The sequence below is a fragment of the Dermacentor silvarum genome, chromosome 1 (assembly GCF_013339745.2).
Source record: "Dermacentor silvarum isolate Dsil-2018 chromosome 1, BIME_Dsil_1.4, whole genome shotgun sequence".
NCBI lineage: Eukaryota > Metazoa > Arthropoda > Arachnida > Ixodida > Ixodidae > Dermacentor > Dermacentor silvarum.
This window is the reverse complement of record NC_051154.1, coordinates 62,036,696-62,054,802: the sequence shown is the minus strand read 5'-3', so window position 1 is coordinate 62,054,802 and position 18,107 is coordinate 62,036,696. Positions and strand designations below refer to the sequence as shown.

At 41.3% G+C, this 18,107-nt stretch overlaps 2 protein-coding genes across 3 annotated transcripts in view; one reads left to right on the top strand and one right to left on the bottom strand.

Moving 5' to 3' along the window:
* Positions 1-879: 879 nt before the first annotated feature.
* LOC119464315 (cleavage and polyadenylation specificity factor subunit 4-like) lies at positions 880-6,065 on the bottom strand. The gene has a single exon (XM_037725229.2). It carries the CDS (start codon positions 5,924-5,926, stop codon positions 5,075-5,077), a length of 852 nt encoding a protein of 283 aa, XP_037581157.1. The 5' UTR covers positions 5,927-6,065; the 3' UTR covers positions 880-5,074.
* An 876-nt stretch (positions 6,066-6,941) lies between these two features.
* The window catches only part of LOC119464305 (transmembrane protein 208-like), a 28,652-nt gene continuing 17,486 nt past the window's right edge, over positions 6,942-18,107 (top strand). Inside the window, exons 1-4 of one of the 2 annotated variants that reach the window (XM_049668654.1) lie at positions 6,942-7,166; positions 8,554-8,652; positions 13,560-13,619; positions 16,422-16,561. In XM_049668654.1, the coding sequence (XP_049524611.1) occupies positions 7,161-7,166; positions 8,554-8,652; positions 13,560-13,619; positions 16,422-16,561 (305 nt within the window). In that variant the 5' untranslated portion in view covers positions 6,942-7,160. The remainder of the gene's footprint in view (positions 7,167-8,553; positions 8,653-13,559; positions 13,620-16,421; positions 16,562-18,107) is intronic. The other variant, XM_037725218.2, reaches the window with a different exon arrangement.

Sequence of the window (18,107 nt, the reverse complement as noted above, 5' to 3'; positions counted from 1 at the left end):
CTTTTGGCCAGGGCTTTGCCCTGTTGGCTTCTCTGCTGTGTAGCTTCCAGCACGCTAGCGGAGACGAAAAAAGAGAGAGAGCCGGGTATCTGTGCGATAACTCTACTTACAGTTGAAGGATTCAAACAATATTTTGCTGCACGAGATTTGTGGGGTGACATACTTTAATAGCGAGGCCATTCTATGATTAGTTAGAAAAATGTTTCAAGGCCCTTTTGAAGTTTTTATATGTAAAAGTAAAATATTCGAAAAAGTCAGAAATCTAGATTGTTAAAAACATATTATACTCATGCATCTCTTTGTGAATGTTGGCAAGCAAGGACTGTGGTGTATTAAACAACCCTGCAACACCTTGCGCTTGTTTATTATTCAAGCCAGCCAGTTATAGGTGGTTTTTAACGCACACAACTTACTGCTATAAACTGATTCGTTGCTTCAGTAACTTTGTCCTTCTTGATTACTTCTTCCACTGTACAGCCTTTTTTTGCAATTTCTACAGGGAACCATCCATTTCATATTTTTATACAGCCTTATACCAACCAGTGGCACAAAGCACAGCCATAATTTAGAGCAGTAGCAGACACTTTGTTAAAAAATAACTTCTGGGGTTTGATGTACCACAGCAACATACAGTCTGCGATATATGCTGTAGTGGGGGGCATGTTACTGCCCTATTGTTAAAACAGATGTCCTGAAGTGGTCAAAAGCGGGACTAGTTACCTGTGCCACTAAGCTAGATAATGACCTTCAGCTTACACCAGACTTCCTGTGACAATTGTAACACATGGTCATAACTCTTGCCAGGCACTATTACAAAAAAAAAAAAAAGAATTGTTGTTCAGAAACCTGCAAGCCAGAGGATGTAACTAACACCGCAGCTTTATAAAAGCACCGAGCTAACCGATTCCTTTATTCATGTCATTTCCAATTTCCAGCAAAATGTGTCACATCAATTTAACCCCCATTTGCCCACATCACATAGGCTGAGCATCCACCTCATATTTTTATGCACTGACCACACGTGCCTAGACATATATTTGGTTGAACAAACATACCACAAGAATTTAGCTAAACAATCTCATGCGTTAAAATGTACAATCAACAGCAAATGAAAACCAAACAGCACAACTAAAACTGGAACAATGTGCTTGAGGTATGCGACATAGAATGTGGTTGATAAAAATTGCATCATGCAATATGTCAATCTTTACTGGGAAAAAATCACAGCACCTGTGACTGACATGCAAAAAATTGGTTTGTCAAAACACTTCTATATTTGTTTGGGAATTGCACCATTTGCTGCTGACTGTACATAAAAATTTAAGAAAGAAAAGAAGTACTTTGGAAGGCGAGAAATTGAATTAATGTACAATCCTATACTGCTGCCACATCGTCAAACTTAATGCCCATTGAAGCCAACAGTTATTAAATGTCCAATGGCTATTCATAAATGCCGCTGCCACAGGGTGAATTTCATTGGCAACAGAGAAACTTGCATTCCTTCTGACTGACCATAATTATTTGACATGAAACACTTTAAATGAAACATCAACTGCAAAACACAGGAAATGGTGTTGCCCATGGTACAGTGAGTGCAATTTTGAGACTATGCTTGTTCCAGTCTAGCACCCATGATGCCTTACTTACTGGACCACACACAAGTGCACAAAAATGCCCTGCAAGAAGCTATAGTCAGTGAGAAAATAGGAGAGGCCCTTCCCACAAGCATGCCATGCCTCCTTTTCCTCCCTCTGTGCTCCCTGAAAAATAAGGATGGGCGAATATTTGAAATTTTGAACATGAATCGAATACCACAAACTAACTATTCGAAAAAAAAAGGCCAAAAAAAGAACTATGATAATTTTGAATAGTAAAACGAACTAAACGTTTCGCAACAACTGAATGTTAGTCTGGTTACTGTTCTGCATCCATAAAACAAAAGTATCACAAATCATCAGAATTTAGACAACAAATGGTTTCGAAGCAATGCAGATACAAAATGGCTACTGCACCCTTCGTTTTGGTTTCACAGCGGAAGCCTATACAACCTGCGACTGTTGCTTGTAGTCTGTCATTAGTGTTTTTCGCAGTCTAGGCATGTAGCAGTTTTTAACTATTACGCTACAACCTCTATTGCTTTTCTTACAAGCGCTTTTTCTACGGCACACACGTCCTTCAGCAGCGCTTTTTTTTTTTTCTTTTTCTACAACTTCTGATCTTTTTTTTTGGTAACCATTTATATTGCATTTTTGGCAAACTAGTCGTACAGTAGCCATTCTTTCTTTCAAAGTTTGTTTGCAACCAGGCTCTAAAGTTGAGAGGCTACTCATGTAGCTTCTTTAATGATCAATTGTTATCTTGTCTTTAAAACTGATTCTTTGTCCCTGATAGTAAGGCTGTCTTTTTTGCACTAGTCGGTACAGGTATGGTACCTAACTACACCGAAATGAATATTCCTGCTGTGAACATATGTGCCTGCAGTTGACTATTTAAAATTCAGTACTTACTATTCGCATTCGATTCCTATTCAAAAAAGTTTATATTCACCATTTCTACTGAAAATAGTTCCCTTATGAACTGCACAGGTGCCACCCAAATAGTAGCTCGCCAACAACGAACACGTTGCAGTCACACACTACACACACTGGCAGCCAGTGTTGAAAGTGCAGGGAGGAAGCAGATGGCTCACAGCACAAAAACGTACTCTGTAACACAGGGGTCTTTTTCTGAAAGGGATTAGGAGAGGAATTCTCCCGACCTCCTCAGCAATAAACTACATTCACCACAGAAGGCCAAGTGGTGAAGTTAATGCCTCTTCATTGCCATGGACATCGCTGTCACCTAACAGGCAAAGAGGTCCACCTCGCCCACAAGGATGAGAAGGTTCATGACAAGGCAGTGCCTGAATAAGGCATAGACGCGGGCCGTGGACTACAAGGAGTGAAATGATTGCAAGAATCAGATGAGTTGATTTGCCGGTATGAGTGAACATTGAGGGACATTCGCCACTGCACTATCAACCTGACACGGACCACAGGTGCCATCAATGCTATCAAGAATGAAAACACAGCAAAAAAAAAAAAAAAAAACTGGACAAGAAAGACAGAAACAATGAGACAGCGTCTGTCTCTCTTGTCCTGTTCTTTGCACCGTTTTAGTTTTTAACGCTGTTTACAAACTAGCCCAACAGCAAAAAAAAAAAAAAAAAAAGAAAGCACAGGATGCTCTAACTTACTGCCAAAAAACCTCCTCTTGCCTCTTGGGTCTACAGTGCAAAGCACAAATCCTCATGTACAATCTCGTGGCAGAGACATCACAAATGCACTCACAAGGTGAAGGCAACAGGCACGCATTCACATGCGTGGCTTAACACTCTCACAAACAGGGACAAATGACAATGTTGCGTGTGCCATGCATGTGTAATGCCCCACAAACCGATGTGTTAACCTCCAACACTTACTGTGGGAAGTATCCAGACCCTGCTTGGCCTGGCATCAGCACAAAGCTGTGGAAGTGCATACTCTGAATAAATGGTTGTATACCGTAGGCAGTGCATACAACACGCTACTTCCTTTGGAGTACTCAGTCACAGAGGCTGGCCTGCCAGGCTACTATAAGTGACCATTAGTGATGCACACTAGTGATGATCAGTTCTACCCCACTTAGGCACTGGACCATCCTGAAAGATCATTCATTTACATTATAAAGAAAAAAGAAAAATGCAAACACCAGCGTATGAACAAAAAACCATAGAGAAAAGTAAAGTGGAGGTTTTTTGTTTATATCTGACAATCTGCACAGCTGTCATTTCAACTAGACAGCAAGAATTGTGAAAAATTGTGCCATGGTCAATCTTTTACTACACAATTCAATATTATTTCATATTTACAACTTCGAAATGCTACTTCTTTTGAACATTTAACAAACACAAGAAGCTGCTCTGAATGATCATTTGTAAGTTTTCAACTCAATGACCCACAACTCTATTATCACTATTGAGAATTAGCATGCGGCAGTGGTGAATTCCAATAGGCTTCAGTGTTCATTGGCTAAATGTCCACTGAAAACATACATATGACTGGGTATAACTCATGAGTGTCTACTGGAATTCAGGTAAGTTTCAAGAACACTATTTCCAGCTATTCATAGCTATTACACTGCAAGAGCACGATCTCCACATGATAAAGTAAATAGAAATAAATGTAAACAAAGTATCTGCCGGAAGCACAAGAACCTTGTGTGTGTGTATTAAACACAAATGGCAACGAGTAAAACTTGGGAAAGCTTTCTGTACAACTTTCCTCAAGTACCAAGCAAGAAAACAAAAATATTTTGTTATGTACAAGGTGCAACAACACCCTGGTCTTGTCCACTTCTGTGTTCAGCCCTTCTGGCAATACACTTTAAAGTGACAATTCACACCACGGACATTGCATGCCCAGTTCCAGACAAGCATGGCAATCTTGGAGTGCCTATAGGTCTAACCGCAGCATCTCACTCACAAAATCAAGCATTTACAACAGTGGTGTGGCACTTAATTCCAGTATACCTATTAAGAAAATAATAACAATAAAAAAATGGTACCCACGAGAAAGAGGACTGAAAACTGGCCTAGTAGTGCAATGCACTATGGATCAGTAAAACATCATGCACACAATGTACACAGACAGGAAGCTGTTAACATTATGCCGCAAAGGACAATCAACCAGCTGAGTTGAACACGCATACACAACAAGCAGGCAAGTTTGTCTGTGTGCCTAACTCCACTGGTTAGAGTTCCTTGGTGCTGTACCACCTCTACAATCAAGTTTTGACTTTGACCATCACAGGAACATGTCTAGTGAAATTCGGTCTAGGGCATGCCAAATTTTACACTTGCATACACAATGACTGATAATATGTTTGTGATGAGAACACACAACTCTCTCCCTGGTCTCTGTAGTCAAGTGTGATCATTCAAATGTGAGGACTTGACAGAGAGGTTTACAGCAAAATGGAAACTGAACATCAGATGCAGTGAAAAATACTGCATTTGATGTGTGCATCTTCTTTGCAGTGATGCACACTAACAGGCCTACACGTTCGGTGTGTTTTGAAGTGCACTGCTAAGGAAAGCTAAATGTCCCTTTGGGCACTTGTTGGCATAATGTCCTTTCTCCCCACACTTGTAGCAAGTGACTTGGTCCAGTGGTCTGAAGCCTCGTTGTCCTCCAGCGTTTGGGCCCCCGCCGTCTTCGTGATCACGTCGGTGCATTCCACCATAGTGGTTGTGGAACTGCATACGGGAGTGCTGCTGCTCTTCTCGCAGTTCAGCCGGCATTTTGTGGCAGGATATTGCTTTGTGTCCTGCCTCACCGCAATAATGGCATACAATGTTGGCCTTCTTCGCTTGCTGTGCTGGGTCCTGAATGGGTAAGTCAAACTTCGGATGCATAAATTTGCACTCAGGTCCATCGGGACAAAATCCGCAAAGGTAGTTTATGCACATGACGCGTCGTGTGTGTCGGTGGCGACAGTTCGGGCCGTGCCGACAAAAGCCTCGGTCATACCAAGGACAATCTTTGATTTTTGCTTCGGGATCTATATGTAGAAATGGACACTCTTTGTTACTGCACGCGTTGAAACGCGAATAGAAGTAACACTCTGGCATTTTCGTCATGTCGAACTCGTGGAGAAACTCGCATTGATCACCTTTCTTGCAAAGGCCTCGCAGCCAGTGCTTACAGACCACTGTTCGGTCACCCTTAACATGCCTAAAAGGGCATGCAGATGCTTTGCTACAGTTTCCCTGCACGTAAAAACAGCACACGGCTGCTCCGGACTTGTCCATACCAGGGAACGGCAGTGGCAGCGCGCCGAGTTGTTGCTCCAGGGCCATCTCGAGCTCGAAGACAACATTTCCTACTTTGCCTACTATTTCCTCCATCGTGACAGTATTGAGCGCTGGAAAGCTCACAATAAATACAAGTTACCACCTTAGATTTAAGGTGAAAAAGTGACCCTTGCATACGAGAACAAAGGCGTGTACAGACGACGAAAACATCAAGCCAGAAAACATGCCGCCATTGTCCGGAAACGGAAATGGGTGGCTGAGACAGGTACTGGCCGCTGAGACAACGACTGACAGTAGTCACCAAACCTAACCAAAGACTAAAATACATCAACTTCTGTGAATCATAAGTACCTAATATTGATCACGAATTTGTGAACCATAGTTATATATACCAAACTATATGTTATGTGTCCAAATTCTCCCAATGCGAGGGATCATTTAAAGCATAGCCTTTGAGATTAGCAGTTGTTATTTTGCGGATCACAGATTTTCTCACTGTAACACATATAGTGAGAAAGATGTAATTTCAACACTACCAATTGATCACAAAATTAATGCATCAAAGTGATATGAAATTACAATACCTTGAGAACATTTTTTTTAGGAATTAAAGCATCAGTGGCGTCCTCCACTGATATCTAGAAATCATGGTGTTCATGTTGCGCAAATAGAGAAAAAACTTTAAAAAATAGAAGTACGAACAAGGCTCTGCGTTGCGCTATAGCTTGCTTGCGGTAGGAGAACATGCCAGCTTCATAACACTTCAACAAAATGTACATGACATTTTGCATGACCTCCAAGATGGCGGCATTACGCCATCTCGGGGACAAGTGCGGGGTCGCTTTAGAATCTCGGAGGTGTTTCTTTTGGCCTCTACTCGTAAAACAAGCGGAACGTAACTCCATTTCTCGTCGAGCTTTAAAGAAACGATTGTTCGCATTCTTAAGTGGCTGTAAATAAAAGAAATTTAATACTAGTATAACTTTATTTCAGCTTGGCTTTGGCAAAACGTATAGCGAATTATAACGTTGTCTAAATTATCTGTTGGTTTGGACAAGAACAAATTTCTGGCGTGGCAACCACGAAAAGTCGCAATCACTGAATCCGTGTCGTCTTGTCTATTTATGAATTCATGACATGCGCGCTGAGCACGCTGAGCGATCAGCGCTGCATCTGTTCCAACTAATTGTGCCCTAAATTTTCCAATGCCTACTTAAACTATACAAAACATTTTTCTTATATAGCGTTGTGAGTTGTAGTCTGCCTCACGTGGCTCTTTCATTCCCTGAAATCGTTATTTGGCAATTCAAAATTCCAGAAGACTGCAATGGCGGTATGTTGACGCTTGCCAGTTAAGGGACGTTTCCTAGGCGAAGTGCTTGGATATTTGCTTATCCGCTTCTTCGTAGTGTTGCCCAGCACGTTAATATGCTTTTGCGTTAAGCGTTGATATCTAAGCTGATACTATTTGTTGACACATCAGTAGTAACTCGAGCTCTGCAGTACAGAACAGATTATGCCATATGCGAAGTTCACGGTCTTTTTTTTTTGTGAAACACTTAATAATCTTGCGTTCCTTGCCTTTTCCTGTGACCAAAACGCCAGTAATTTGCAGCGGCTGCACGCTTTTCGCGACAGATAGCATATCTGCCTTCCACTGATGTATTTTCGTATGAGCTTTTATGTTGAAGAGCAGATGTTACCGGTGTCGCGACCACGTTTGATCGCGATCAAGCCGGATCCGGATCGAGATTCTCGACTGCGATTGGTTCCCTTGCGCAGCTTGCGCAAAGGAGCCAATCATGTACGAGAAATTCGATCTGGATCGGGCTTCATCGCGCTCAAAAGTGCGCCGTGTGACACAAAACGCTTTTAGTGGAATTTGGGATGCTTGCGTCCGCAATTTACTCGTTTCACACGCCCAGTAGCTGACAGAAACAGACAAGGTCAATTTACCGATGCCACGGTGTCTTTCATCACCGAAACGTTCGTTCGAAGGTGTGATGCCAACTGAACTTTTCATGTAATATGGTTAGGGCGTCTAACTTGTGGAACAGAAAACCATTGTATGAACTAGGCAGTAACCAAACAACTACGTAAGTTGTGCATTCGCATCTGCAAAATACATTATGTCTCGGTTTGATCATAAAGCACTCCAAGCAGGGTTAGTATTATGAAATTAAATAAAATGTAGGTGCAAGGGTAGTTCTTTTTAGTTGTCTCATTTAGTACTAGTAGGCCCATATTTTCTTGGTTACTCAAAGAAAAAAGGCGATGCTGCAATGCTTTTGTATGGATGGTTAGAGCCAGGGTACCTAAGGTCTTTTGGCATTGTGATTGTCAAAATTGGGTCGTAATTTTTGCCATTGAGACAGTCACTATGTTCTTTTTATTTGCATTTAATGCAGAGATATCTAAGCACACTACCTTTAAATGGCATTGAAGATTTCAGTGAAGGTTTTCAACATTCAAGGTTTCTTACTCAACTAGCAGAAAAATGCTGTAGGGTACGTGCTCATGCTGTATGCAGGAAAAAAAGGGAGGATACTATAATTTTTGTGAATTCAAACTAACCTGTAGAGTTGGTGAAACTCTGATTTGAATATGTATGTAATGACCACCAGGAACAGAGTTCAAAATAAAGTCCTGTGCACTTGTACCTCGTGCAGTGCTCAAGTTTTAAATTGCTACTTTGCCTAACTATATATTATCACTTGCAGCCACAAAAAGGAAAACAAGGAACTAAAGGACAAAAGCAGATAGTAGAAGAGAATAAACAAACCATCAAGTTCTACAGTATTATGGCAGTTGCAGCACTAGTAAGTATTTCTTGCTTGCCTTTTCAACTTCTCAACTACAATAGCCGCTACTGAATCACCGTGCTGGCTTTGGCATTGTGCTGCTAAGCCAGAGTGTGCGAGATCAAATCCGGGACGCTCGGGCCGCATTTTGATTTGGGTAAGATGCTAAAATGGCTGGGTGCCATGCATTGTAGAACCCCATGAGACAGAAACATAATCCGGAGCTCCCCACTATGGCGTGCCTCATAGTCATATCCTGGTTTTGGCACATAAAACCCCAGAATTTAATTTTTTAATTGCCTCTACTGAGTTATTAAACCCAATGGAAATTTTTTGTCAATTTTGCAGTTTTTCTCTTGAACAAGAATGTCTTTAGGTGATGACATAGCTCGTTGATGCAGGCTCATTTTAGAATTTGTCTTATACCTACTTGATGTTCTTGGCAGTTCATTCTAAAGAATATGTGCTGTTGCTTAGTGAACAAGAATAGACTGTCGTATTAAAAAAAAAAAGAAGTGCAATTTGATAATGCGTCAGGTTGAGATGGGCCACCACAGTTTAGAAACAGATAGCTAGTGGTGCTTTTTTATGCAAACTTTCACATTATTGAAGCTCACACCACCTATTTTCTTTATTTAAGCAACAGTTTTTTTGAAATATTGTCTGCAGTAGATGGTGCATTTCTGCCTCTTTGTGAGTTTCTGTTGAGGTGGACATTACCTGCACTACAAATAGCAATTGCTAGTTGACCGATTAACAGAATTCCACATATTCCCTTTCGAACTATTTCAAGTAGAGGTTACAATTTCAGAATTGAAGTAGGGCATATATGAAGTCTTGTCCATAGTTAGCAGAAATACCAGGATTAGCACTGCTTTCAAGAAATCGACCCCAAAATGTGCTTAAGAAACACATTGGAATTTCAGTTAGCACTGTTCCAAAAAGCATTCCTTGTGCACTATGGGGCAAAGCAAAATTGAGTAATCAGCATCATCAATGGAGTAATAAATGTCAATTGGCATCTGCGGGGTACCCACACCATGTCTCAGGATCTGTTGCTGAAAAAACGCTGAAGTCAAATAAAGCTGGTAATGCTGGTGCAATTTCCTGTGGTTCAACACAAAAGCAAGAGACAAGAGTTAGTTATTCCATACTTGCATCAGATTAGCCACAACGTAAAGCGCATTGGCAAACGAGTTGGTGTGAAAGGCATTGGTGCGTTTTTGGCACCTGATAAACTCTAAAAAATGTGCCGCCAGGTCGATGTTAACTCGGGTCCGAGACAAAGGTGCACCACTAAGCATAAAGACAAGTTCGTGCCCTGTGGCAAAAGCGTTTATTACTGTTTATTGTATTCTGTTTTTGTGCAGTAGTGAGTATGTAGGCCAAACTGGGCGATGTGCCCTAAATGAATGTCTTCTAAAGTGTAGGTATAATCTAGAAAGGGTTGTCGGTGGGAACCTTAGGGTGGGGGGCATTGTCGCGATTGTATTTGCCGGCCCCTCTTTGATCAAGTGTGTGTAATAGCGAAAGGTAAAGATAAAATCACATGTGCAAGAACTTTTGAAACAGGGTAATGTGTGTGTCCTTGTGGCTTCGCTATCAAGGAAGCAGTGCAATATGCTATTGCGAAATAAGTGCAACATGTGGTGGGTTGTCTTCTGCAGATTGCATTTCTTGTACTTGTGTTGTTTCCTGTTTTCCTGGCTCAAAGTGCATTTATAGCTGCGCTCAAGAAAATAAAGTTCATTTGTGAGTTCAGCACTTTGTGTGTCCTTTTCTGTCGCCCTTGTCTAATGGGCTGGGAAAAACATTGATTATGTAGCACCAACTAACCCAATGCTCAACCTTGGAAAAATTGTGTGTCTGTTCATCATGAAACACATTAAGGCAGTGCTTCTCAACCTCCGAATTTTGTGGACCCCCTTGAAGCCCTTGCAGGGCATTCAAGGACTGCACTGGCTGTGTTTTTGTATTTCTCAAATGTACACAGAAAAATACAGCAAGGATGGGTGGTGACAACTGAAATGTTTTCAATTTGCAGCTGCCAGAAAACCTTTTTGCGCTTTATTTGTCAGTTCGATTTTGCTATTGATGAATTGATGAGAAACATGCTGTTGCCAATAAATGAAGATGCCGTCAACAGCTTAAAGACCAGTAAAGAATGCGCATCTTGTTACACAGCAACACTACTTCATGTTTTCAATTGGATCTGAGTCTATTCAGAGAAAGTAACAGCTATTACAGTTATTATACCTGTAGAACGTTCCAATAAACCAAGCACTTTTGAACACTCAAGGACTCCTGGAGGTCCATGGACCATTGCTTGAGACACACTGGTCTAAGGTGCACTTATGACCAAATTTCTTTAAATTTCAAATAAAAGTTTTTCTGAGGAAACACCAAAAATTAGGGCTTCTATCAGGGGGTGAGACCACTGTGAAGCTGCAAAATGAGCAGCTTTTTTTTCACCCAATTGTTCTGTACTTTCGAAGCACAAATTACGACTTTTTGTCTATTCTCTACAATTTAAGACAGCAGTGAAACTTGGCGCAGAGACATAAAGTATATTGCGATAAATTGCCCATCTAAATTGAATGAATGCTTAACAAATTGCTTTAAATGTTCACTTGTATAGAAATGCCAATGTAAATTTTTGAGAAGATCGCTCATTGCAATGTCAATGTTTTAAAGGGCCCAGCCAAAAGCTATCGTGCCAGGGAGCTGTGTTAACCCTTTGACTGCCGGGATTTTTCTGGCTGCTCCTCACCCCCTGCCGGGTATTTTTTTCATGTTGGTTCAGTGGAAATTTCATGCTAGTAATGCACCATGATACTCCACAGGACATGTAAAGATATTTCATCAGAATTCATCAGCAGTTCTTGAATTTCTTCGTCCGTCAAAGCGCGGACGCACGTGGTGCGCTGACTCGCCATGGCTGCTGCGCTCTGCCGAGACGAAGCAACGCGGGTGTCAACACGTGCGCTCCATCTGTTGTCTAAAATTTAATTTACAAGTTCTATGTGTTTAGGTGACCTCTCCATAGATGGCGGGACATGAATGCAATTTTTTTTGCACGAGTTGTCTCGGGAGTGGCAGGGAGTGAGTTTAAAAAGCAATAAAAGTATACTCGGGAGTAGCAGGGGGTGCACGTGGGTGGTTTCACGAGTTATCGCGGTAGTGGCAGTTAAAGGGTTAAAGGTCAGGTAAAGGGATCGGGTTTTGTTCAGCATACTTGAGCTTTTAATTCATTGTGTTCTGTAAGCATCGGCTAAAGCCAGTCTTAGTTCAGTGCTATGATATCACTACATGCTTGAATTTTGTGTGCTTAGAGCTTTGATTTCAATGTTACAGTACACATGTAATGCCTCGTGCTAGACTGTGCTGTTTCTCTTTTATCTTTGTTTCTAGATTCACATCATTGATATCTTGTGTATTCATTTTTCCTTACCACCAGAAACACACTAGTTGTTAATGCTGTTATTCTTGATAATTTTATTTAAGAAATATTTGTTGTAACAAATATTGTCATACATCAAATTGTAGCTTAATCATTTTGAATGGAATCAGAAAAAGTAATTGCTCAAAAAGTTATTCAGTATATTTATGTGTACCTTCAAAGAAACACTCCAGATAGCATGAAGAAGAAAAAAAAAATTCTGACTAGTTTTAAGTGCTGAGAGATACAAGTGCTGCGACCAAGCTGAAAAGTAATTGTAGATTTTGCTGAGATGATGTCCATGCTATGCGGGAGAGTCGTTGCTTCATTAATGTGAAGAGCTGGTATATATCATTAATTGCGCAAGAAGTGTTTTGACTCCTTGCAGCAAGCCCCTGGTTACTTTATCTGTGCACTCTTTTGTGCTTTTGAAGCAATGGTTGTCTCTACCTTCTACGCATCTACCTTCTATGGACTTGAGTGAATGTGCTTGATCAGCTTCTCTTTGAAATCAAGCTGACTTAGCTATGCACATTAAACAGGTGCTGCAGCCTTCATGTGCTGTGTCCATGTATTCATTGTAAAGAATAAGGCCACATGCACAGGCTGAATTAAAGCAGCAAGAGATTGAACTGCTAGCCAAGCTTCTGCAGAAGGTCAGACTTAAATTGTCTACATGCTCATGTCTGATTGACAACTGCGCATGATGGGGACTCATAATATCTTGTACGTGTGATGTGGAAACACTTAATACTAGTGACCAACTGTGTGGAAGTTGCTTTCTATATTACTAGAACATAAAAATCAAAACAGTCCACACTCAAAGGCTTATGCCAATGTTTGTGGTGCTGTTAAATCAACATAGCTGTTCCATAATAAGTTTGACAGAATTTGCTGAGTTTTCACTGCTGCTGTCACTTAAAAATTGTGCAGTCGAGCTGGTGAAAGTACATATTTTATGTTATTTGATTCAGGAAGTGTGACACACAAAGGCAGCCAATTTCAGCATTGCCTTTGATTAATAGTTCTCTCTCTCTTATTTCTTTTTTTAAAATTTTCTGACATAGCCTATTCATCTTTGATAATAAAAACGCAGTACCCAATTCTTGCAATGCATGGCATTACTTGTAGAATTCTGTAGTCGGTGTTTGGCAAAGTGTCAAAAAGACACTTTGCCATTACAAATTGCAGACACACTGGCATTGTAGATATCAATCCAGCTGATCAATTTATTCAGGCATAATAAGAAAAGAGTTAAACAATTGCTATATGTAACTTGACGGTGCAAATACTCATTGTCATTGTAAATAGTTCGATGAACTTACAGAGAGCTTAATTATGGCTCATTATTTTTGGGGGGAATGCTGCATGAGGGCGATATATAAGCATTTAAGGCGATCCGTTTTCTTGTATGTGAAACTGCATCATTTTCCAATGAATAGTATTTTCTGACTGCTTGTTATGCTATGTGATAATTCCTCAACAGGTTGTTCACCTCGTCGCACATGTGGTACTGTGGAAGGATTCTATTACATTGTCTTACACGGCAAGTATTGCATGTTAAATTATTAACCCTTATGGACGACTGTTGCCTACAAGCAACATACAAGGAAAAAATTTTTTTCTTCTTGAGTTTTGGTATTGAGTACGAAGTTTCTTGCTAAATGTCTTCGGCTAACACTAAATGACAGGCAGCAAGCATAATTTTTTTAGTTTAGAGCAGGAACACAGTATGAGGCAGAAGTTTGGCATGCGACTTGCTTTCTTTTGAAAGCACAGTCAGAGGAGACAGACCAATGCAAAATCTCCAGCAGCAGTGGCATCACACATGTGGTTTAAACCAAATGGAATGTACACCAATGGGTCACATACTATGAGAGCTGCTCTACAAATTCCAAACGAAGCCATAGGTGGCTTGGGGTGAAGCCTATGTGCAGTTTTCTGCCTCGTGTTTCCTCCCTATTGATGAAAAAGTTTCCGCAAATATTTTTTATTTTCGTTGATTGTGCTCATTCTTGATCCGTTTTGCACATTTAGATAGAAACAAATATATTTGGGCTATTTATTTGTCTTGTCTTTAACCCCTTCAGTGTCTGGTTCTTGCAGAGGTGACATAACCTCAGTGTTTTTGTTTTCCTCGGAGTAAAACGAACACATTGGTTTGTTTTTTGTTATGCAAAAGTGTAAAAAATGACACGGATAATGACAAATGCACTCTTAGTATGATCCTCATATTCTCATCTATGTTTTGTATTTCCTACCTAGTTTTCTTTCGACACACATGCGTCCGCGATAGCATCGCTGTGTCGGGATAAAACAAAGCAAAAAACAAAAGAGCAAGCCCTTCTATAAACATATGACAGACGCCAGAAACACTCAAGGGTGGTGGCCCTGCGCTACGGTACGAATATTTGAACGGAGGATTGCCGCGGTAGTGGTGCACAAAGTTTTGATCAATAATTCATTCTGCTGTAGCCACATGTTCCATTCCATCGCTTGTTGTGCATTCCTTAACTTTCTTTCAAGTCTTCTTGTTTTTCTCTCAGCTTTAATCCTATATTTGTACTACTACGCCTAGGAGCACGTGCGATGCAGCTGACCTGGTTGTAGAGTTGAAACAAAAGTGATAACTTGTTTGGATTACTCATGTTGAAGCATACAGCGTACAGTGAGAACGAATTCTTGAAGTGATGATGGACTTGGTCCTATTGCTTTATTGAATTTGCTTTGGGGTGCACATGCGATTTTTCAACTTGTTGGTTCAGGTCAGGTGCAAATACAAAGATTAGTGCAATATTTTTGCATAAATGCTGGAATAATAAAGATCATGTAATTTTATATTTATTGCATTTTTGACATGCGATGGTAAATTCCCTGCTGCATGCAGTGCAGTAATATTTGGCTCACATGTTCACAGCAGCCTTATGACAGATTGGCAAAGTTTTCTTACTACATTCAAAAAGTGTTTCAGGGCCCCTTTAAAGGCAACTGTCCATTATTCAAAATTGCATGGTTTGTTTTTGCTGAGAAGTTTATGTACTGAAATCATTATTTTAGATTTTTTCAGCTTGCTTACATAAATCCACAAATGTGATTAATCAATAAATTAATCGATTAAAATGTTTCGATTAATTTGGTTTACATGAAGCTTGAATGAGCAAGCAAGGCAAGGTGAGGGCTCAGCTTCCTAGTGATGGCTCGAAATGTATCAGGCTTATGTTTGTACTGTTTACCCAACTTAGCTGTTCAGCACTGGCTAGCACAGAGATTAATTGGAAACTCTAGTGTAGGAGCTCTACTCATGCCAGTGCAATCAGTAGACCAGTGATGGTGTCCTCAGCTGCTAATAGTCTGGGATAGCCTTTTCAATGTACAGTTTGTTGCTCAGCCAGAAGGAGTGCACATGGCAAATTAAATGGCATATATCCCATCCGCATTATTTTCACATTGCCCATTGCTACACTGAAGTGTCATGTTAAACATTATGTCAAGGAAGAGTGAAAGTATACCTAAGAGTAATCTGTTGAGAATAAGATTGAAGAGGCACAGTAGCACAAGACACAACCTAACAGAAGAAAGCTTAGCTGATATGGCAGCCGTGACAACATAAAATCTATCTCTAGCTACAAAATAATGCCAGTGCACAATAACTTCTAGGTAAACCTTAGTGCAAATGCCATCATGTGGTTGCACCAAGCAATCAATACTCTTCTACTAAAATTTTGTTGTTCTTCCATAGAATCCGGTCTGGTACAAAGCATTTGTCATGAATTCTTGCCAGAAAGATACAAACAATCTATGTGCTTCTTATTAAACTGCGCTCTTGAATTCTACAGACAAGGCTGCTTCACTTATCTGGGGTGACTGCATTTCAACGGGGGTGAAATGGATAATGTCCGTATACTGTACTTAGATTTAGGTGCACATTAAAGAACCCCAGGTGGTCAAAATTAGTGTGGAGTTCTACTACGGCGTGCCTCATGATCGGATCATGGTGTTGGCACAAAAAACCCCAGAAGTTACTAATTTTAGTTTTCACTTAACTATGGAGCAAAGCAAGGTTATGTAGATTTTCTTTATAAAACAAAGGTTTGGCTATTGTCTTGATAGTCGCCTGCCCTCTATGGGATGAGAAACAAACTGTATGTGCACACACAGACAGAACAATTAGTCCTCTTTGTTTCCTCCAACATGACATGTCAGCAGCACAGAAATGATATGGTTCTCCTGCTGAATTTAAGTTTCTACTTTGTATCAAGAAGTTGAATTCTGTGGTAGCAAAATTGAATTATGCTTCTGCAAAAAGCACTGGGCAAGGCGTGCTGACTGACTTGCCTACTTTGTGCAGCTGCTCTTCCTGTTCTCAATGCTCATCTACGGTGGGTGCATCCAAACAATGCGGTACATGGCTCGAGCAGCCTATTCAGAAACTGGCCAACTCTTGGATGGTGGCCTGGACCTCAACATGGCACAAGCTGGCATGGGCGAGTAAGCGTATATATTCTTCTCATTTTTTGTTTATAGTGTTTCCGTATCATTGGCATATTTCAAATTTATATTCAAAGCCAACTGTTGCTTATGAGAGTGTAGTGTAGTGCTATCAATGTTTTTCTTATACACTCTGCGCCATATTAACAGGGAACAACTTAATTGGTGTTTAAACAGTAGTAGTGTAGGTCAGAAACTGACTCACTCTTATTTCCTATACTAGGTGTTTCAAAAAAGATTAAGTAATATTTAAATGTAGGATTCTTGAGATAGAAGTTGGGTTTCTTCGGAGCCGAGGTGTAAGTGGTGGCAGGTATCTGAGGATGGCTGAGGTTATGTAACTGCAACGAAATATTGGACTGCTCAAAAAGCCTAGTTTCAGATACCGTAGATATAAAGTAGCCTCCATGCAAAATTCTATGTTTAAAATGCGAGTGAATGTGTCATGAAAGGCTCACAAAAGTGGACGTTTTTGATGCTGAAACGGAAAAAAAATGCCGCCATTACCGCTTGCTGGAAGTGATGCTTGACTTGGAACGTGTGGGTCCTCAACATGACCTTTAAAATTAGGCGCTGCATCCGGCTGCCCACTGTGCGCTGAAAAATCTCAGAGGCGATGTGCGAGAGCTTACATGATATCCGCTAACTACTAGATGCACGCATTGTCTGCTTAGGTGCTATTTAAAGGCTGCTACTGAGAAAATTAAGCATTACCAGCCCCTCAGCTTTGCCAAGATTGCTTCAGTGGTATGTACTAGTCATATACAGTGTAGACCGCTTATAACATAAGTCGCCGGAGTCGCGAATATCCGCACTATAAGCGGTACCGCACTATAACCAAAGCAACAATTTTCAAGGCCCGCACATATGCAAAACATGTGCACCGAGCCGCCACGCGTATGTGACAGTCGAGGAATGCGGCTAGAACGTTTGCATTCAATTTACAGTCGAATCTCGTTAATTCGAACCAAATCACGCGGCGGCGCCTCCGACCGGCATTGCTCCGGCAGCGCCATAGAGTAAAAGCTTAGGGGAGACCCCTCAATGTCGCGCGCAAACAAACCAAAAAGAAAAAAAAAAACGCGGCGGACATTTCACTCTCTCTCAAATGGCAAGGTTGCCGGTTCTGCGTTGCGCCGGAACATGCGTGTACGTGCCGACGTCTCAGCCAGGCTACCGTAGCCACGCGTAGAAAATGGCAGTGAACCCTTCTTTCTCCTTTATGCTTCCTCTACTTTCTAGTCACGTGTTGACCTTGCACGCTGCGGCTACGGCGCAGAGGGAAGCAGCGGCGCTGTCCCAGGCCGGCCAACGAAACTACCCACGCTGGCAAACGCCCGCTTCCCGATAACGGCAGAAAACGAAACTTCGGGGAGCTGGCGCCGGGCCGGCTGTAGCGGCGGCGGGCGCGCACGGTGACAGTCGAAAGTGAGGGAGCTACGAGGGAGGGCGAGGGGAGCCACTGAAGCGGCGGAGTTGCCAAGGCGAAATCCGCTTCCCTGCCGCCCTCCTCCCTCACATTCCACGGTCTCCGCGTGCGCCCTCC